The 22,567-nt window shown below is 37.5% G+C and overlaps 1 protein-coding gene across 1 annotated transcript in view; it reads left to right on the top strand.

Annotated features, from left to right (window-relative positions):
- The window catches only part of LOC145787278 (uncharacterized), a 47,288-nt gene that overhangs the window by 3,755 nt on the left and 20,966 nt on the right, over positions 1–22,567 (top strand). Inside the window, exons 3-7 of the mRNA XM_082598989.1 lie at positions 10,738–11,166; positions 11,628–11,858; positions 12,079–12,233; positions 14,475–14,595; positions 16,746–16,850. Of these exons, the coding sequence (XP_082455115.1) occupies positions 10,738–11,166; positions 11,628–11,858; positions 12,079–12,233; positions 14,475–14,595; positions 16,746–16,850 (1,041 nt within the window). The remainder of the gene's footprint in view (positions 1–10,737; positions 11,167–11,627; positions 11,859–12,078; positions 12,234–14,474; positions 14,596–16,745; positions 16,851–22,567) is intronic.

Genomic DNA, 22,567 nt, shown 5'->3' with positions numbered 1-22,567 from the left:
GTACCTGTGTTACGGTCACGTGATGGAGACGTGGGCGCTGCCTGGCTTTATAAAACTTCTGTCGCCCGGCCCGTCGTGAGCTGACCTTTTTGCGTTTGCAGAAAGCAAAGCCCGTCTCCCTGGCCCGTTCCGCCATTCTAACTTTTGCGGACGAGTCGCACAAAATTCTCGATCCACACTTTCCTTCCACAGGTACCTAGACTCCCCAGCCTGGCCCCCGCAACCTAAGCTGGTGGACTTCCCTTCCGGGTGCATCGCCACCCCATAATCACGCCGCTCCCCGCCTCCACGGGGCGTGGCAGGCCGGTTCTTTAAAGTCTCTGACCTGGCTATGTTTATTGTGTTCTTCTCGCCGTGTCAATTATTTTGTACTCGTGCGTCGTTGATCAAAATAAAACAGTTCATCATCATTATTTTTAAGCGTTAAAAGTAAGATAGTTGGTGTTTTTACATGTTTCTCCATATTTTCAGGGGGTTAGAGCAGAACTTTTGGTCTAAGTCCCCCCCCTAGTTATACGTAGCCTACCCTGTCAAAGACAATTGCCGCAGTTCTTTACAACTTAAATGATTTCGAAAGCTTTTGCTCTCCAGTAGGCCTATCGTAAATCTTACTTGTTGTAGGCTACCTTCGTTGCAGTTAAAAAGTTGTTTACGAAAATTTCTCGTATTCCTCAAAACAAAATAACAGCATTCATAAAGAATTAAACTCAACATACGGAAAACAAGGATAAATGATAATGTTGTGCATATTGTGTTTCCTGTTCTGTGTGACTACATTACCAATAAACCCTTAATTAATACAGAATTGATTTTCTCTGACGTTACACAACATTTGGAATTGCTTTTTGCACATTTCAAGAAGTAGGTTACGGTAGCCTACATTTTAAAAGAGACATATGAGAATTTTGACTGGATTTTAAACCCTTTTGTTGTTACAAAGGCTGATCTGTCAGGACGCGAAGAAGAAGAATTAGCCGAATTATCATCTAATTGAACTTTAATGCTTAGTTTCAATCAAACAGCTATTGCATCTTTATGGTTGAGTGTTGTGGAGAAATACCCATTGTTAAAAGGCAACTAAAATTTTAGTGTCTTTTCCCACGACCTACATGTGTGAGACAGCATTTTCAGCTTTTACCAACATGAGGACAAAGTATAAGTCCAGACTTTCCGTGGACCCTGACTTACGAGTTTGCCTTTCACAAATAACTCCGAGAATTGATGACTTATGCAATCCCATCCGTCCCATTGGTGTTGTTAGTTTTTTAAATAAACAAAATTCTGATTTATTCATTATTACCTTTGTAGGCTATAGGGGGTCTGCGAATAAGCAGATTCACAAATAGTGGTCCGTAGCCCAAAAAAGTTTGGGAAACCCTGTGTTAGTGTGGTGTAGACAAATGAAGAAAAGTTTAACTCAAATAAAAATATAGTCAGTTGTTAGTACATAGATGAGCCTTTAATCCTACTTAGGTTTGGTTTTGCAAAGCACATGTTTCAGCTGAGCAGCATCAGTTTTCAATCAATCAATGTTTTATTTGTAAGTAACAGCCTAACAGGAACATAGTACATGTTTGAAATATGCAAATAATATACACAACGCAAAAGTTACACAAGTTCCCATACTGACAGGGAGACAACGAGACGACCATACGGTCTACTAGTCAATTGCCACCCTACGGAAATGACGATTTTGCCATAATAAGCTTACAAGAGAAAAAAAAAAGTTTTGACCCAAATTCTTTAGTAAGGTAAGTTGATACAGCAGGTGGAAGGTAATATGATACGGCGTATCAACTTACCTTCCATAACTGAAACATAGGCTATGTAGTATCTGTTCTTTCTAAATTTGTAGTGGATAACCAGCACTTATATTAGATTATTTAAAACAATGAAAACTATTAATACTACAAAAAGTGCTCAATGCTAAGCAAAAAAAGCAAAGCAAAGCGAATTAAATCAAATATAGTTATTACTATCTGAATCCTTAACAGCCTGTTTCACCTATACGGATCATCAGAAGATTCTATTTGAATAAAAACTTCTAATGATCCGTATAGGTGAAACAGGCTGTTAAGGATTCAGATAGTATTAACACTATTTGATTTATTAGATTATTTATATATTTTAATTTTTAATTTTTAGTTCCAAGCATAATTTTTGCCGAAGACATAATTTTGAAACTGCCAGATCCAGTTACTGTTGGGGGATCAGCGAGGAAAAGCAACAAATTAAGATTTGATTACTACTTTAAAAGTGTGGTCTTAGCTTAAGAAAACTTATCATGACTCCGGTTTGGTATCATGGCTAATACTGCTTCTAACAGAACTTCATCACATTGTCTGACATGTATTTTGGAGGTGTCATTTTTCTGTTTTTGTGTATACAACCTATTACGCCTAAAAAATGTGCAGAAAAATATTCTGAAATATAACCCAAGGCATTTTGATGCATTCGATGCTTGTTCTGCGTACAACTTCAACTAACGCAATTCGTGAAAGTCTTCAAAACTTTCAGAAAAAAGCGATCTTGGACCAAAATCACCCAAATAGAAATGACCGTGAAGATCAAGCTCACGCCCATCTCTGTAAAGAGCAAACCTCTACCTTCTTCATTCTCACTTCTTCACTCACCTCATTACAACCACAACGAAAGCTTCCTATTAAGGCTTCCCATATTGTACTCCTGAATTTTTAACAGCATTGTTAGTCAACTCAGAGATTCTTCGCATCCCTGCCCATTTAAGGGCTTCCGGGAACTGGGGGCTATTCCTTTTCTGACACTTATCATGAGAACTTTTTGTTGTTTGCTTTTATACAGGGAGCATGTCCTTGCTCACCTTCAGCAAGACCGGTCTTGCTGACCGAAACAAAAAATATAATTTGTAATCAATCCTCACCAAATCTCAAAAACGGTGATTTCTGGGACATAAAATTGTAGATAATTACTAAGTGTTTTTCTGTACGCTGTTTGTAAATACTGTAACAGGAATGTTTGCATTCATCAGAATCAAGCTGCAACTGCTCACCAAATAGTGATAAAATATAGTAAACCACAATACGAGAATTTAGAAAATGCAGCTGGCACTACAGAAGAAAAACTTCTCAAAAACAACATGAAATAACGTTGCGTTGTTTCAATGAATGGAAAGCGTCTTCTTTCCCAGTGACATGGGCAATGACTACAACCACGTTCCATCACAGGAAGTCGCTAGTTAGGCTATTTATTGGGGAATCAAGTGAAAAACGTTGTTTGAACGTTTTATTACGTTGAGTTGTTGTACAACACTTTCACAATGCGTTTCTCTATTCGAGAATGTTTGGCCTGTGACTGGAAATATTTCTCCATGTCAGCGCAGTGTTCTTTATGGGTGTTGTTGTTTTGTGGAAAACAACAAGTGCACTGGTAAGGAAATTGCCGATTAGCTTTTCATTCAACAGAAATGCTATGAAGAGTAACACTCTCACGCAAACTAATGCAAAAGTGTATGCTCGGCAACCCGAGAAAAGCGTTAGGCAGCAATTGCGTCACAGATAGGATGTTTGCCAACTTGAAAAAAAACAAAGAATATAAACAATTTTTGAGGCAACTCTAGCGTGAGGTTGACCCTCATATGTCGCCTACTCTAGTGCAGTCTACGTGACCTGCCCGCGTGTGTATCACTTGAAAAAGATTATGATAACATGTTTATTATAGGAACTCTAAATTGTTAAATTTGTACAACTCGAATCGGCCACTGAGCTGGTTTGTTGTCAGAATAAGTCCCTAAATGTGGTGAGATATTTGTATAGAAGATAGAAGAAAAAAAAGAATTTGGCTGATCAACGTGGAGTAATTTCAGGCTAACGAAGTAGTTTTAAGGCATAGATAGAATGCTTTTGGCGACATACAGTATGTCTGGATCAAGAGTTTTATTGAATATTGCTTTTAGTGCTGCAAAGTAAAACGGAGAATGGTCTTTGTCAAGAACGGAAAACGTTTCAAGTCTAACTTTTGATGAGTATTCTTTGTCAAGCAGGAGTTTTCCAATAACGATGATTGATGATTGGCGTTTATTTTGTTGCGAGTATAAATACACACATTCAAAGCAAAGTCAAATAATACAAACGATCACATAGAATGTGTGGATACTGCAACGGGTGGCTGCGAAGTGACCTGGAAGGTCTTCTAGTCAAGCAGCCACCCCGCTTGATTACTAATAGATATACTTTGTAATAATAATTTTGCATGGACGATTTGCTTGATTTCTGATTTTGGTTTTTTCCTCTCTAATTATTTTTGGCACATGTGGTTTAAGTCTTTCTTGGCATCGTTGCACGGACTAGGTAGGCTATCAACTATCACTAAATTGCCGGATTTTATCGATGCGACTTGTTTGGAATTTAAACTGGCTAATTGCCTATTATGTTTATGCCTCCATCTTTGGCAGGATGTATTGTACTTCTGGAGTTGCTGAAATAGCGAAGGATGCCCAATGAAGTTGAAAAAGATTTTGTTGGATTGCTTGATGTTCTGTCGAGTTGGCCTCAGCACTCTGCTTATAAAAGTGATAGGTAGCCTCTCAACCGAGTGTTGATAATGCTCTTTTCACCGAAGAGAGTTGTCTGGATTTGTAGATGTGTGCAATTCACTGGCTGTCCGCCAATGCTGTTGATCGAGTTCTGCTTTGTTTGTTCACAGCCAAATGCTCAAGATCTGGATGTGGTTGCAGCTTTTGGAAAGCGCTTCTAAGCTTGGTACGTGGTGTTTCCAATTTTGGACGTAATTTTAAAACCCAGGTTTCGGGTAGTTCAAAAACAGAAACCCGAGAAAACTATTTTTTCGGGCTTTGAATAAACTGCAATTTGTCTCGATATTAAATTTGCTATTACATATACAAAAACAACAAAAAATACTCTTTAATTGAATGTTTATCGCTAAAACACGTCGTTTTCAAGTCATTTGTATAATATAAATGCATGAAAACCAAAGCGTTGAGACTTTTATCATTCAGTCTGTTTCTCAGTTTTGTGACAGATAGTCCTATGGATGAATAAGTTCCTTCGGGTTGCAATAACATGACTTGACTGTAAGCGAAGCAAGATCAATTTGTTTTAACATTTTCAGGTCTTTTTTTGGATATGAAAACACACATTGCTTTTCACATTCTTTGCTGTGGAAGAATGGCCTCGCAGTCGTTATTTTCACTTTCCAGAAATGAAGCGAACTCCTCAGAAAAATCCTGACCTTTGACTTTCTAATGAGTTTAACATCAACACTTTCTCGGTCCTCTCCCATATGACCATGTGGATAGAATATTTTCCCAAAGAGATTTTCTGAAGAAGCAATTTTTGGTTTCCGATTTTGTGTCTAAACTGAGTCCAGATAGCTGAGAGACTTAGAATAGTTAAATCAGTTCCACATTTTCCCACTTCTTAGACATGTTTCTCCAATCTCTCTTGTAGATTTCTACTGATCTCTGTGCCCAAGTCTTCCATCTTATTCAGGATGAACGTGACCACTATTTTAGCCAATGGAAAAGTATCTTGAAGAACCTATTCCGCTGGGTCTTGCGATCAAGAAAGAGAGTTTTTTTCCGCATGAGGCAATATTTTGAGATGTAGCCTAAGTTGTCTTCATTGCGCCCCGCGGATGTTCTAAATATCTTCATTGCCTTGCAGACTTTTGCAACAGAGCTTGTCTTATTCTCTGAAGCTAATATGCTAAGTATACGATATAACCCTTTGTAACTGCGAGACCTCCTGCACTTTTTTAAGACTTTAAAGTTGTATCGTAATATTGGTCCGACGTGATTCTGCATTGCGGAGGTAGCAGGAAACGGTTATATGCTTCTAGATAGCTAAATGCAATAAATAAGTACAAAGCAGAAGGTAAACAGTATGACTATAGCGTACAGTTTGACTGAACCATTTTAACTTTTTTAAATAGAAATCTTTTTCACATTCTGTCTGAAAACCCGGGTTTCCTGATTTTAAAACCTGGGTTTCGGGTAACGAAAAATAGCAAAAAAAAAAAACCGGGTTGGAAACACTACTGGTAGGCCAGACAAGTAAATACGCCAGGATTTGACTCTTTTCTTGGTTGAATTATTTTATAAAATTAAACTTAGTTGTTTGTTGATTTCTTTTAAGAATTCTAAGTCTGTGGATGTCCTAACGACTGTCAGGGGGGTTGGAGCAATCAGTGGGGTATTTAGAAAGTTTGTTAGGGGGAGGCCAAGACATTGTGTCAGTCAGCCGCGTAGCGTAGCTGACTCGGCAGCCGGAGGCCAGTGACGTAGCAGCCACTTGTCGGTTCTGGCTCTGCGCCAGGGGCGGCAGGCTGCAAGGGGGCGGCAAAATGAGGCTGCACGATGCACACAGCACGAGAAATGAAGTAATGCAAAAATAAATAATAAGTAAAACAAGAAAATGATTTACAAAGAGACAGCTAGCACACCTTAAAAAATTTAAGGATAGAACAATAGCTAAAAAGCTCGAGTTGCTTCTTGCGTGATGTTGGATAGCTGCAGCCTGTGCTCCGTCTGTTGTTCAATTCTTAGTAACATTTATTACGTCATAAATCTGTTGTCATAATCACGATTCATTTTCTCTTTTTCTACTTGGGTTAAAATTAGACTTGTTTGACCTTAGGGAGGGGGTATACCTACCAACTTTAAAAGCTAGCGAGCACTGCTCATTGAATCTCTTGTGAATTTGTGCCATGCAATTGTCAAGAATTAAAAAGGAAGAAAAACTGTTCACAAATTAGCCTACATTGCAGAAAGTATACTTCCCCCCGCGCTAGGATGAATCATCTAAACAATTATGTCCTGCACTAGCGTACAACTTTTTTTTGCAAAATGTGTGCTTTTTACCTGATCATTAGAGGGAGGCCATCGCCCTTTATCCTCCCCCCTAAATACGCTACTGGGAGCAATCCATAAATTGCATAGCTACAGGGCCACAATTTTGAAATTTTATTTTGAAAATTGGTTTGAATGTGGCAGATGTGTCATTCCCTACTTGTGAGATTCATACGGTTACTTTTGTTTGCCGTTTGCCAGCAGATCTTTAAATATCTAAGGTTACTCTATCATAGCGACTGTGTGAAAAGTTTTTATAAAGCACAGAACAGCAGGTAATTGAATTGCCTCTTACTGAAAGACAAACTTCGGTTAAACGTAGCCAGAAACTGCTTAGCGTTTATAAGGTGAAACGTTTTTTCAAACAAATAGCAGTTTGTGGAGATGGGCCCGACGTCTAATAAAGATTTAGGAACAGTCCTCAAAATTAGGATGAGCTAGATCTAAAGACTCTCCTTGTGGTGCCAGCCAATCAACTACACTTAACACTGCCAACAAAGTAAGAGTAGACGGTTTAATTATATTGAAAAATAATGTCGCAAAAAAGCAGATTAAACAATTGAACAATTAAATCCGTAGCAATCGTTGACAATATCTCATCGTTGCGTCGCTTTTTTGCAAATTCACGTTTAAAGTAACTTTATCAAATCTAATGAGGAGCAATTTTTCCAACTTCCCTTTTTAAAACTGCCTGTCGATTGAAAACCCAAACTTGTCCTGCTAATTGTTGATGGGTTGTCTATTTGTTAAGTATATTGCAAAAAGTAACAACATTAAAGATAAAGAAGCAAATAACAGATGCGAGCTACGCCTTCACTCATTTGCAATATTTGTACATTCGCTTGAGGCATGATAAGTGTCGGTTTATAACTTCCAAACAATCTGGTTGCCATGCATCCTGTTGTCGGTATCTTTATTTGTAAACACATGTGCAATCGAAAAAACCTGACTAGATAGAGCTTTTAAATTCAGACTTAATTCAGCATGCGTCATCCTAACTTACTTAGCCTACTCATCAGCTGGAGGGGAACTTCACTATAACCATTTTGTCACAGGTGATCGTAATATTTTGATAAAACATCTGGTAGTTATTTATCTCAAGTTAATTTGACTATTGTTAAACCGGAGCATTATGATGCAACAAACTTGTCCGTCTAGATGTCTCTTGTCGATGGTGGCTGTTTTGATCGGTTTGTTTGGAAGATCAGATCAAAGTCCAGCCAGCTTAGGTATGCAAGTACAGTATATGTTTCAAGAATAGCTTTTTTAAATTTCATACTAGCGAGCCAAGAAGCATTAAGCAAAGAATAATATGCAACAAAAATATCTACTGATGTTAAATGTGATGTGAAATCTCAACTCACCGACTGCAAGGCAACGCTATAGATCAGGAGTCTCAAACTCAAATTGCCCTGAGGGTCATATGAATACTTGTATATTAACCAGAGGGACGCAATGCAGTGACATAGCTAGAAAAAATAGGGAGGAAAAAACAACTACTGGGGGAAGCAAATATTTTTGTTCAAGAATGTAGTTACTGAATGCAGCCAAATATTGATGAAACGTCACTTAAAAATATGTCATAAAATGTCATTAAAATTAATAGCAGTAAAAACACGTTATCTTGGGAAGACAAAGTTTTGGTAAGCGATTGCTCTCCTAAGCTCGTGACTACGTCCATGCCGCAACACACAAGAAGTTAATAAACAAAATAACACGAAAGAATACAACGAAAGAGTTATAAAGAAAGCACAAGAACGTTAGATCGCCATAAAAATAGTCGTCAAAACAAAAAGAAGCAAAAAGACCTGAAGAGCAAAAATTTTACAACCAACTTTTAAAAAGCGGCAAAAATACAAAATCTTTGAAGAAGTGACTGCTGCAAATCGCAAATACCAAAGTTAAAATTCGTCGTGTGAGCCTCTGGGGCCGAGGGTCTATCTTTTTACCACCCCAGATTTACAATGTTCCCGGACTACACTGGAAGCTAGAAAGAGCAGCCAGTCTTTGGTTTCATCATTCATGACGCGAAGACCTTCCACTCCGTTAGGTAGCTTGAAGATGGTACAATCATTGATGATGTGGTCTGCGGTCTATTCCTCGGCACTACATTCACAGGAAGAGGCCATTACCCCATTGGTGCATGATTGAGCGGAAAAGCCATAGACCAGGGGTCACCAAACTTTTTTGCATGCGGGCCACTTTGGCACTAAGGATAGCTGTGACCGGCTGCACTAATAAAAATTTTAGGTAGGTTGACTTTTATGCTAGAAAAGAACGCATTTCGTACCCAGTATCCAGCGTTAGGCTACATGTTGTTAATATTTATCTTAGAATACCGCAGCAACAAAATTAATCAAACAACGCTACTGCCAGGCCAAGCTCCTTTAACAACACTTTTGACTTCTTTAATGTCTAATAAACGAGGCCACTTGTTTTGCGCACTTATAGCGAGGCGAGCGGTTTCATCAGAATATTCATCGCCAAGCAAGAGTGGTGTTAGTTGTCTCTTCGCTTCACAAAAGATATCTTACAATTAACAGTTTCAGTAAACAAGGAAATGTTTGACACGTTGCAATACAGGCAACAATAGTGACCTGCAAACATATCAGTGAAAAATAGGCTCCAATAACAAGGAGAAAGAAACCAGGCACCATGAAACAAACGCTTGTAGAAATCAACGAAAAAACGTTTCTATCATAACTCATGAACAGCGTTCCCTCTAAAAAAGCAATGAGTTGGTTTTTGTTTTTAGGCAGTCGAATGGCGAAAGAACTTAGCAATAAACACGTGTTTCGCCCATGAGGCTGAGCTTGGTTTTTCATCCTTTTGTGAGAGTCTATAAAACCGTCTTTCTTTGATTATTATTAGACAACTGTCACTTGCGGTGCTCATCAGCATGGCAAGAATTGTTGATTAACTACATTTTTGCAGTAGCCTACTAAGCTAAATATTTTTCAACTGCCCGGAAGCATAATAATTCCACTTTGTACGCGTTTTAATCAACTACTGGCACAGTGTGGCTGGACATCAATAATCATATTGGAATAACTTTAAGCGACCCCCACCTAGAACTACAATCTGATTGGTCGGTCGGTGGAATCGTATCCAAGGCGAAAATATGCTTCTTTTTGCCTTCATGCTCTTTAACTCCTCAAGAAAAGTATTTTTGGTTATACTTGTACGCTGATACCTTCCGCGGGCCTCACATAACAGCGAGGCGGGCCGCATGCGACTCGCGGGCTGCCAGTTGGTGACCCCTGCCATAGACAATTGCGATGCGGCACAAGAAGAGAATAAGCAATGTGATTGTGATGTAATAACATGAGCTTTTCGTACGCAACAACACAGCACGATAAAACAGTTTAAAGTTCGTATAAAGTTTGACTGGCGTTGCCAGACTTTTTGAGCAATTTTAAATTGAATTTTATCATTTTAAATCTATAGAAAAAACATGCGGCACTTGAATAGTTACTGTAATTGTTAATTATTGAAAGGTCGAAAAGCATCGTGGGCCGCACCAAGACGTTGTCGCGGGCCGCATGCGGCCTGTGTGTTTGAGACCCATGCTATAGATGGAAGGTGACTAATCAGTAATAACAGAAGGTTAAAGCTATATTAATAATTTTTTTTAAACTGAAATTTGTTTTAATATTTTTGTTTTAAACTTTTAAAATGCAATTTGAAACTAATTGTCTTTGTTGGCGTATATTGTTTTTTCTTGAAAATAAGCTACAGTAGGCTACACGAAAAACTGCTTAGTAAGTTTTTGTCGTGCATTAAGTTTTTGTTTGACAGTTGTGCAATAAATTGCTTATGTACCGTACTAAGTCTGCAAAGATGTTGAACTTGTTTACACATTCAGTGTTTAACATGCTGCACTTATTTTCCAGAAATTCACCGGCTCTCTACTGAAAGTATTGGGGAATTCTCAAGCTCCACTTTGACATTCACGGCAAATGTTTCTTCATTTACATTAAAATATCGTTCCGTTGAACCTTTGTACTTAGACCCTAGCCAGCTTGATGGCGACCCACAGACATTTGCTTTATCTTTGGGTGGATACAGTATCGGAGTGCTGCAAGTTGAAAGAAATAATTGCACAGTAGAGCAATCAAATACGTCGCTTTCTCTGTTATTTAGACGCTTTGTGATGCTGTGTAGATACGAAAGGGTGTTTGGCAAGTCAGTGCACGTGCTTGAAGCCAATATAACAATCTTCAATCCCACTGTAGATTTAAATGGAAGTCAAGTTATTGTAGAATCTATCCCTTCCAGAAGGAACGGTCTGGACATAAAAACTGCTGCCATCACAATTAAATGTAAGTAGCCTAAGCATGGTGGCATCGAGATAGTCCACCAAAATGTGTTACCTTTGCTAATTTTGTCACCCACGGCATTTCTTCTCAATCTCTATGACTTGAAGTAGGTTTAACAATCGAATGAGCAAGGCGTCTGGTGTTCTATTTTCAAACATACCAAAATACTTTGGTGGTAGCTTGCTCGGGCCTGGTGCGTTATCGACTTTCATAATGAAAAAGTTAAACTGTTTATTGGTGAAAAAATTTTGAGAAATTATGTTGCCAGGGTTAGGTCTCGGTGTCTCAGATGACATTCACTTTACTGTTATTGGTGCAAATGAAATATTTTAAAATATGAAACTTACACCAAATGAATTATTGACGGATTTCTGCGTTCAGTGCAATAAATGAACGATTGATGGCTCTGAGTTGCGACCTGGTGCCGATCTGGGTCAAGACGTTTTCACGTATTACAATTACAGATTGCGATCCTCAAGTGTTCGACAGGCAGCATCTTCAACTGAAGCGGGCTTTGAGGCCAACGTCTGAGTTCAGATATGGCGAGGTCGCTTACTTGAAGTGTTCAACCGGGTTACTCTTCAAGCACAACCGAATATCCGATGAAGACTCCAGCAACTTATTGGTGGAGTCTGCGTCACAGAGCTGCGGACCTCATGGAGAATGGGAGGGACCAGCTCTTCGATGTTGGCAAGGTCAGGGTAGTTTTCATTTTTTCCACTTTACTTTTTTTCGTATGTCGAAATAAAACTTTTATCTCTTCAAAACTTGTCAGGTCAAAGTTGATGGTGTCAATGGTTTGGGACTTAGTTGTTTCAAACAGTTGTATTTCATATTTTATATAAATAATTTGAAAGAGTTCAGGTGCTTGTTACCTGCAAAGCAAATTACATTAAATCTAAACAACTGCATTAGGACAAACTCTGGTATTGCCTTCTATACACAACTTCGTCGATATGGATGACAGACCTTCCATCTTCGTCTGCCAAAACACAAACAAGTCTCACTACAGTGAAGTCTCCCTCAAAGTCGGTGATAACAAGAAAGTGAAGGGCATTGTTCCGTCACAGGTTAGTGAAATACTAAGGTAGGCTATGTTCTGCAAGGTGCAAAAGCCACCATTCTCATGTGTAAGCAGTGCAAGCATATTGAAATCAAACACTGTAGGCTTCGCCGGTGTGGCATTGAACATTATGTAGTGCCCATCTAAACTTTGCAAAGGTCTTCACTGGTTACATCAACTGTTTATTCTAATCAAAGCAGGTTCACACTTTTAGCGTATCTACAAAATAATAGAAGGTACTGTCCACTATCCTCTGCAGCCTTGGTCTCTGTGGGTTGCGACCACATTGTGGAGTCGGTTAAACTTTTTGTGGGGTTGCCATAACTTATTACATGGCCGCGGTTTTAGTCTGATTTATGTTCAAAAATTGGGGTTGGTTCAAAGGTTGGAGATCCATGCTCTACAGTCTACAGCTCTGTCAGGAAGAGTGATTAGCTAAGGGAGGAAGTCGGAATAGATATCGTATGCGCAGCTGCCCTGAACTCAGGTTTGAGCGTTGATCACGGAATTAGAGATCGAAAAATCCAGTGATTCATGGTTTGACCCAACCACTTGTGCAATGTTGCTCATTGATCGATCTGAATATCCAACTGTCATGATCAGTCAATGTGGGATGGATAAACAAACGACAGACTAAGTCATCCATTGCACAATCTATCATGTTACAATGGTCTGCACTAATTTGATGACAAGCCCTGCTGGCCATACAAAGGCCTACATGTGGACCCCCACCTAAAAAGTAGTAAAAAGCAAAGTCTTTGAGCTTCTCTTAAAGTAATCTAAAAAAGTAAGATTTGTACAAATTGCTTTTGTGGCATCCAAGAGGCTGTTCGGGTGACTCTTTCGTGCATGGGAAGAAAGGAGCTTAGTACCTACACGAGTTCAGCAAGTCGTCGTCATATGTACGACAACCAATGCGGATTTTGAGATCCTGAACATAATGGGCCTAATGTGTTTATTTTACATTAAAGTTATTTTTATTGGGTTTTACATGGAAAACTTTGAATAAACACTTAATGCAACAAAAAACAATTAATGTTACACTTTATCCATCCCTGCACTGTATCAAAAAATTTTTGTTCCTGGTGTCTAAGTGTCATTTTCGGATTAGTTACGTCGACAAATGAAAGAAAATCTAAGTAATATCTCTTAAACTTTGTTTTTGTTAATGCCAGAATGATTTTTTCAAAATTTAAATTTTATGCAAAAGTGCATAATATCTGGCATATAAAATTTGATGTTATATCTTTTTTGTTTGCTTGTAAAGAGGTTCAAGTTTTGTATTCTAGTTTATGCTTCTTGGAGAAACAAACTATGATCAAGTTGCAACTTACCCCAATGACATTATGATAAATGTAACGTCCAATGTTTGTGGCAAAAAAGCTCAAAAAAATCTAAATAGCGTTTACGCTGCTCAGCGACTGGAACAGATGGATCTAGCAAGTTCAATTTGAGTCTCGATTTCAACAACTTTGCATACGATTTTGTAAGATCAAGATTCCTAATGAAAGCATTGTTATTTTGCTACTTGGGGAAATAGGGATTTTTGCTCTAATGCATTTGTGAAGTTATGTTTGCAACTGGATGTATCCTCCTCATCAACGACCTGGCATTGGAAATATAAACATTTAATAAAAACCAAGAACCCTTGCTACATATTCAGGTGGGTGTTATCATTTGTGCAGTCCAACAACACTTTTCATTAGCTTGGTTGTAATATGGTTTTCCTAATTAATAAAATCAAAACTGCTGAATTACTAACAATTTTTACTTATAAAAAATAAATTGCAGGCCACAGATATTTCCCATTTTACAGATATTTCGTAACTGAAGTATTTCATTCTCTCAACCACAAAAACAAAGTTTGAAAAGAAAAAATGAGATTTTTCAATCTTTCTAGTCATAACCAATCAGGAAATGTTGGTTAGAAGCCAGGAACAAAAAAATTGTTACATAGTGTTATTATTGGTACCAGACAAGAATGTCCGCTCGTTTCGGTCAAACCAAAACAAGAAAATCAGCTTAAATTGGAACATGTAATTTTTCACCCTCTACAGCCACAGCGATGGTGTGTACATAGATGGTGGCGCTGTTGGTCCAAAACATAAATGAAGAGCGACTGAAAGATTGACGGTGTCCGAAACAAAAGGTCCGCCTTGCCGGATGCATCATTATTATCTGTTACAACAAACACAAACGGAATGCACCGCAGGAGGGTTGAACTTTCTCATTAATTAAGCAATTACAGGTGGCCTGGCAAAACCTGTCCCTAGCAGCAACCAGACCAAAGCATCCTGTCACTGTTCGATGCGAGGAACGCGCGCATACCGGCGAGATAACAATCCACGAGACTTCCGTTCACATATCACGTGAGCATCGTTAATCAGTAACTATGTGTGGCTTCATATGCCAACGTAAAGTCAAAAATGTTTAAATCAGATGCAAACTTATTCAAATAAAATATTATTGCTTCTGCCTACTGCATCAAGCGCTTTACTGCAAAATGCAAATGCTGCATTTTACCTCGGGAACAGTTGTCTATGTAGTCTAAGGAGGACGGATGGGGGGGGGGGGGGTCAGGAATTTATTTAGCCTACTACCGCGAGCCGTAAAACTTTAAAAATATCATCGACGAACAGCAAAAACGCGTTCTGAAATGCTTTCTACCAAACATGTTGAAAATATACAAATTAGGCTAAATCAAAAGTTTTGTTTATTAATAAACAGATCCAACACATAATATTTTGCTTTGCCCTTAGAGAACTGTTGCTGAGAATTTAAAGAACGTTTGGAAATATTAGTTTAATTTCCCTCCTTCAAGCAGGTATCTTGGCATCCTAGACTTGATCTCAGATTGTTTACTACGAGCAGCCGCAAAATCACTATCAATAGTTTCATGAGTTAGATTGATGATAGATCAGACTTTGTTGTATCATTGCTGCTCTACACATGAACTTGCCACTAAGTTTTTTACTCAATCACTAGGAATTGTGCTTTTATCATCAATCTTTTTTCCAAATGTTATTTTAATATTTTACGATTAACTTCGCTAACACATATCAAATAACTGTTTCTATTGACACAATTCTTACTTCCGTGATGCAATTCTTGAACATGGAAGAAGATTGAGAAAATTTATCGACAACATGAAGTCGAGTGAAAAAAAAATTAATTGAAAATTTGATGATTCCAGGTTGAACATTTCGATGATTTATATTCTAGTAAAGTTTAGTCTCGGGCCACATGAAATGATCTCGCTCAATACGTCAATATTTATGCCAATATACATGTTTGCTTACCTTACACTGTATGTTGTATGAAAGCGAGGTTGATTTATTCAATTCTTCATGACCATGGGGAAGGGAAGGTAATTTGATACACTTTTAATATTTTTGCCTGTTAACTGAAAATTACGTGACACAAACTATTGATTTTAAGCTGGAATGAAAGTCTGATCCCTTGCACACTTTTTAAAAACATTTTCACTTTTCTATTTTTGTTACTTTTTTTTAGATGAAATTTTAAAAACGTCACTCAAATGTATCAATTTACCTTCCACGGAAGGTAAATTGATACGCCCGGAAGGTAATTTGATACAGTAAAACTAATACAGAAATCTCCTTTGACAGCAAAACAATAAATGAAAATTTAAAATGTGGTTGGCGTGCTTGGGTGCAAGGATGACTATTGAGGCCTATGTGTGCGGCGAAGCTTCTGCAGCGGGATGGACATGGGAAGGATCATTGGCTGGAGTTCTTATTCAAGGGGGATGCTTTGCGCTTTTCTCATTTTTTGAAAGCATATAGCGTGTAGGCCTACGAAAGCCCATATAATAGTTGTTTCCCAAAGTAGCAGGTCTTGTTAATGAAGAATAACTTATTTAAATCAACTAGATCAATAACAACATTTATTACAGTCACAAAAAGAATTTAATATGTTGTATCAATTTACCTTCTCCACATGTATCAATTTACCTTTTTCAAAAAAAGTTATAAAATTCTGAATTTTGTGTGCTTGGATGCACATTGCAGAAAAAATGTGACATGCCCTTGAAGCCTCATCAATGAACTGTCAAATGAGTTTGGTTTCATCTTTCAGGAACTTTTCTTTAATTTTCCAGACGAAAATAATCATGAGTTAAAAATTTTAGAAAAATACTCAGAAAACACACTTTTACAATTTTATGCCATAAAAGCACGAGTTAGCTGCATGGTGCAATTTTTGTAGGCATTATTTTCACAGATCTTCCACCTAATGACAATATTTTTGACTAATATTTTTTGTACATTTCTGTAGGGGGGGTGTATCAAATTACCTTCCGTATCAAATTACCTTCCCTTCCCCTACGTGGCGCAGTGGCAAAGGCATCTCGCCAGCGATCTGAAGGTTGTCTGTTCGACTCCCATCGACACAACGCGGCTGTGTTTTGGCAAGGTATTCATTGCCACGCCGAAGTTTAGAGTAGTTGATTAGGATAGCTGTATGGCTTTTTACAATAACTCGCCATCTGTCCCTTTAGATTATAACATCACTCATATTGTCCACTTGGGCTCCACGAGCGTCTTTACCCTCCCAGTTCCTTCCAAAGAGATCAAACTTGAAAACATCCACATCACCAAAGATGGTAAGTGAATTTGCAAAACACTTATCTTTTTCCTGACGTTGATTCCAAAAAAGTGGTAAAATGCATTGTGCAATGATAATAATTAGTGTTCTCTTTATGCTACATCGTTATTATAATTGTCTTTGAGCTCGAGTAGGCTATAGAATTAAGAATACCTTTATCTCATTTTCATGAATTATTGCAAGGGCGCAAAAATAAGAAAAGAAACAAATTATGTGCCGAAAAACTTAATATCCTGTCGGTTAGGTAGCAATGTATTTTATGATTGAATTGTGGCCTAAAGTTTAATTCATTTGAGCAAGCAATATAGGTGTTTGGATTTGAGTGAAATTGGATTAGACATTGTTTTTAGTGAACGGAAAAAATTTCATCCTGTACATTAATATTTGCAATGGTCGATTTTTTTCCGATTATTCTACATCACAACCCCTCGACCATCACTTTCCTCGGTGTCACAGTTTCTTTCTATCTCTTACCAGGAAAAAGACTTGGAAAGGTTCAATGACGTAGTTTAATGGGTATAACCGAAAAGCAGTCAATTAAATGTCGAATAAGTTCTATTGGTGAAATGATAATGAAAATTCTTGAAGGACTTTAACGAACGGCTTCTCAAATAACTCTAATTTCGAATACAATTTATATCAGCACCAATTCTCATCTACTTGTATTTAGTTAGGTTTACCTATGTCAAAAAAAAGAGTTTCGTTCAAATTTTTTGGAGATTAGCAAACCTATACATTTTCGGAAAGCTTAGATCATGAGGAATCCGAAAAACATTGATTACATTTGCAGAGATATCCGCTTGGCCGCCATTTTGAATTTTCAAAATGGCTGCCGCAAAAGATATATTTTGATATATCTTGGCTCCTATTAAACTTATAAACTTTATCAAACATGCTAATTCTATGTTTTAACCCTTTATCCTGTGACGTATTTTGGCCAATTGACTTGCGGACGGGGGGGTCGGTTCGACACTATCACTTTGAGCTCGTGTAACTCAAAAACTACGCAAGATAGATCAATCAAATTTTCACATGGTGTAGATAATTTATCTGACAACATAACATCGAAACTCTTTTGCAATTTGTTCAACAGCGCAACTTGAAAAATCAAATAATTTGATGGTTGGTCATATTTTTTTATTTGACTTGAGAAATTGCTTCGTAATTAACTTATAATTGAGTGTGACGGGTTAATTCCATTGTGTAGATTTTAATCTCTTACGCGGAGACGTCGTCCACGCTTCAATGAAATCGTAATTGGCGTCCGACTCGCGTTTGCTTGTTGTTTTGCCGGAGGCATTGTAAAAAAAATTTGCTTTGTTTCAACATTTGCAGAGAATGAGACAAAATCACCACAAAAAAACTATTTCAAGTTCTTTTTGAGTCACATTTTTATAGTCTACACTTTTTCAAACGTACTGTCATTACTTGATATTGGAACTAAATCAAGCAAATTTTTTTTCACATTTACACTGTCGAATTTGGTTATGCATGATCAAGAAACACTTTGTATTTCACAGCACATCTCAGGAAGCTATTTATTCGTTTTTAACATTATTTCAACGTCTAAAGACGTTGAATCGATGTAAAAAGTGTCTGATTTGCTGTCTGGGTAGCGGTTGAATACAGAAAAGTAAGGTAGCCTGTGGTGTCACGTGGTATTTGAACAACAACCTATCCAAAGGTAGTGACTTGCTTCGATAGGAGCTTGTTCCATTTTAGGCCATCATGCACTCCAAAAACAAAGAGCGTCTAAAACTCCTGACTGATAAACTATGTCACAATGCATTCCAAAGTGAAATGTTTCAATACTTACTAACAATGATCACTTTGAATGAAACAATTTTGCAAACAGTTGTGACAAAATGTAGTGATAATAATCGTTTAGTCAAATCGTGTTGGTAGGCTATAGAACAGGTCGTTTGCCAAATGGAACTCCCGTTCTGCGTGACAAACTCAAAGTCGTGGCATAACGATACGAAAAATAGAAAAAAAATCTTTTTCAGGCCGAGTGCTATTGTCGTAAAAAAACAAAAAATCACTAAAGTGTTGACTTTTTCCTTGGGCAAAATTGAAGGTTATTGATATTTTAAAAATGCACGTTTGTGTCAATATGATTGAAGTGTTTTTTTTTCATGTTGTTAACTAGATTTGCAAAATAACGTTTTCTACATTTTTTTTCTGATTTGTTGGACATGCATTTTGTGTCAAGTTATTTATTACGCATTAGAAGATTTCTTTCTGTTCAAATTTTGAAATAGCATTTTAGATGCAGTTTGCGGTTGATGGCGTTACTGCAAAAGCCATCTTTTGTAATTGACACACATCCAAAAACAAAAGACGCATAAACTATTGCTGGCTGATAGACCATGTCACAATACATCATAATGATGTTTTTCCGAACCGAAGACCCAGAAAACCAATTTTGTCGTATATTAGATTAGACGTCTGCAGACGTTGAACCAATAACAAAAAGTGATTTGCTGATTTGAAACAAAGTGATTGCTGTTTCCAATGTGCAAATATTTTGATAAAAAGTAATCAAGTTTTGGCCACAGCATTTTGGTCCATTTAGGCTACTATGGTCAATCAACTCACGTTGCAAATAACTTGTTTTGTGTAAAGTCTTGCTTGTGAAAAAATCGAAGTAAAAACGCAAAAATGAAGTAAGCTATATTTACAAAGTATTATATTCTTGAATGAACCATAGTTTTAAAAAAATAGTTTGAACAGGTTTCATCTGATAGAAACTATAATTGATATCATCGCGAAGGATCAAATAGCTGCAAAAATCACTTCAAGCAATTCTTTGGGGTGATTTTCATTATGCAAACCAAGGTGAACCTCAATATACATATTTTTATGCCAAACGATAAAAATCGTTCTTTCTTTTTTTCAAGGACAAGGAAAACGATCCGTATAAAATATAATTCAATTCAACATATTTCCCTTCTTTTGTCAGATATGCATTTTGTGTAACAATGCTTTAGAAAAATTGCTGAGTATCGCATAGCGTTTGAGATGCAGTCAGAGAATACAACTCTATGGTTGATGGCGTTATTACAAAAGCCAATCTTTTGTCACGGAAATGTATTCGAAAACAAAAAGGCACAAAAGCGCTGACTGATAGATTACGTTACGATACGTTACACAAACGAGGCATTGATTTCAGATTCTTTCAACTCAACAAACAACTTTGCTCCAAATGACACAAACGTCTAAATGTATGGAGAAAAAAATGTAGGCCTACACCGTTTTGTGAAAATAAGCTTTTGAAGACCAACATTTGAATGAAAAGTTTGAAATTATTGAGTTGGTCCTAATAGTGTTTCTGCTGAGATATATCAAAACTTTTCAATCCTCGTATAAAAAAATAATTTTGTAACTCTCAAGCAACTGCAAAATTACCATTTAGGTAAAGATTCAGTGATGATACAATATGCACAATGCTTGTCAAAGCACAATAATTTAGCTGCGCGTGTTTTTCCACAAAAGCCAAGCAGTTTAGATAGTCTGTGTCAAGTTCTTTTCAATATCCATCAATCTCTCGTTTTCATAAAACATTTTCACAACATTCATGTGAATATAAGTGTACAGGTACATGGAAAAGTTTATTGGCGGGTCAAGAACGCACTCCTTGCTTTCCGACAAGAAATCAAGAAACTTACCACATCAGTCTGTTTATTTTATGAGATAAACAGAGTTTTGGAAAGAATTTTCCTACTGCTTCTTGTTATAAGTTAGAAACAAAATGTATTCGCCATAGAAAACAACGTAAAATTACATTTTTTCAGTATAGCTTATCGGATGCTTTCTGATAATTTCAAAGCAACTCAAATGTAATTAAAAGATTAATCAAAGCAACTCAAAACTCGAGTTTGCAAACAAAAGGCGGACTCATTACGGTTGAATGCTTTACAACAAAGCCAACTCATGAGATATCTGCGTCGCAGTTCCACGCACTGCGGCGCTCAGTAATCCTATTAATCCGTATAATTTGAAAACAAAAGGGCTAGCTAGTAGCTTGGTAAAATATCAGAGTATGTTTTGAAAATCATGCCATATCTCTAAAACTATAGACAATAGCAACGTCATTTAAAGCGGAATAAATACTTGAATAATTTTTAGGAAAAGTCAAGAAATTTTAAAGCTGTGGATTGCGTAGTTCTTTAATGATATTGCTTTGAAAAGGAGCAAGTCCCCACCGACCCCCCCCCCACAGGAAATAGGGTTAACCCTTTGACCGCCAGCACTCATATTTGAGTGCAAGTCTAAAAACCACAACATCTTGCAAACGGTGGCATCGTTGATGCTCGTTGACCTTTTAAATCAAAGATAAAGCAATGGAAAAGTAAAATATATATTAAAAAAATATGGTTTGTATTTAGACTTTTTGAGATTTTTACTGCCAAACTTGGACAAAAATTTTTGCTTGGATTTTCCGCGCTCGCTTCAAACGAGAGAGCGTTACCGTCGCGCTAGAAACTGTTTTTTTCAGTGTTGCCGATAATATTTCAAACATTTTATTAAATTTCAACACCAAAAGAGCTGAAAATTTAGCTTTTATTTGGGGTTGAAGTGAGAAAAGTATGAAAAAAAAATGCAGATAACTTTGCGAGGTCAAAAATTAATTAATATAACTGTATAAAATAATCTTTTTACATTTTTGAAAAGAGAAAGAATTGCTCTTCGACATTCATGTGAAGGTTATTGAGGGGGGATTCATACATGAAGTATTTAAGGCCAACAAACTCGTGATCACTCATGCGTGACGGTAGGGTAAATTTTTGGTGGCGGTCAAAGGGTTAAGGGTCAAGAAATCCATTAGAAGCATACTTAGATACTTAGCGTTAACCGCTTTGCAATTATCCACCACATTGATTTTCAAAATGGCCGCCGAAATTATATTTCGTTACATTACTACTTACTAGTTGAGATATAAGACTTCATTCAACAATAACATGCTAGTGCTAAGTTATGTTGAGTAAGGAATTCATTAGAAGCGAGCCTGCACGCCACTGTCATATTTTGGACAAACATTTTCCAACAGCTGTCCTGAGTCTTATTTCCAGCATTACAGTCAACGTCATTTTCGCAGTCTATCCCACACAGGTACAAGTCGGTGCAGGTCAAGTTGTTCCTTCGACACGAACATCTCTGGGTTGAGCAGTTGGTTTTGCATTGGCATCGGTCTAGCTGAATAATGGCTTGTGGTGCAGGTAGAATCTTTGTGGTGATAGGTGAAATGCCACTTTCATGCTAATGGTAGCCGTGCCGAAGTGGATCACAGAGCTGTTGCCACATGACAGTAGTGTGGCACCAGACACGACTCTGACCTCGCACGCGTTCAACGTGCTCCTCTAATGCACCAATTGTTGGAGGCAAGTTTTGATTCTCCGCCAAGTTCTTGCAAAACAGATGCCATCTCAGTTCTGGAATGTTGTTTATGTGGACACCCTTGGGCAGTACATCGTGCAGACAAAGTTGGCCAGCATTTTTTTAACATTCGGAGATAGTGTGCTGTCCTCAGGTAAGTGTATTAGTGCACTGATTGTTTCCATTCCTGCCTTCAAATACTGTTGGAACCACTTGGTTTTATCCAATCCTGAGAATCTGCCAACATTATCAGCTGCACTGAAAGTATGGAATACGGGTAATGCTTTTGCCTTCTTTTGTCTTACAGCTCTCCATATTGGTGCGATCACCAGTGTACCT

This window comes from Aplidium turbinatum, chromosome 18, assembly GCF_918807975.1.
Source record: "Aplidium turbinatum chromosome 18, kaAplTurb1.1, whole genome shotgun sequence".
Taxonomy (NCBI): domain Eukaryota; kingdom Metazoa; phylum Chordata; class Ascidiacea; order Aplousobranchia; family Polyclinidae; genus Aplidium; species Aplidium turbinatum.
This window is presented reverse-complemented; position numbering and strand designations above follow the sequence as displayed.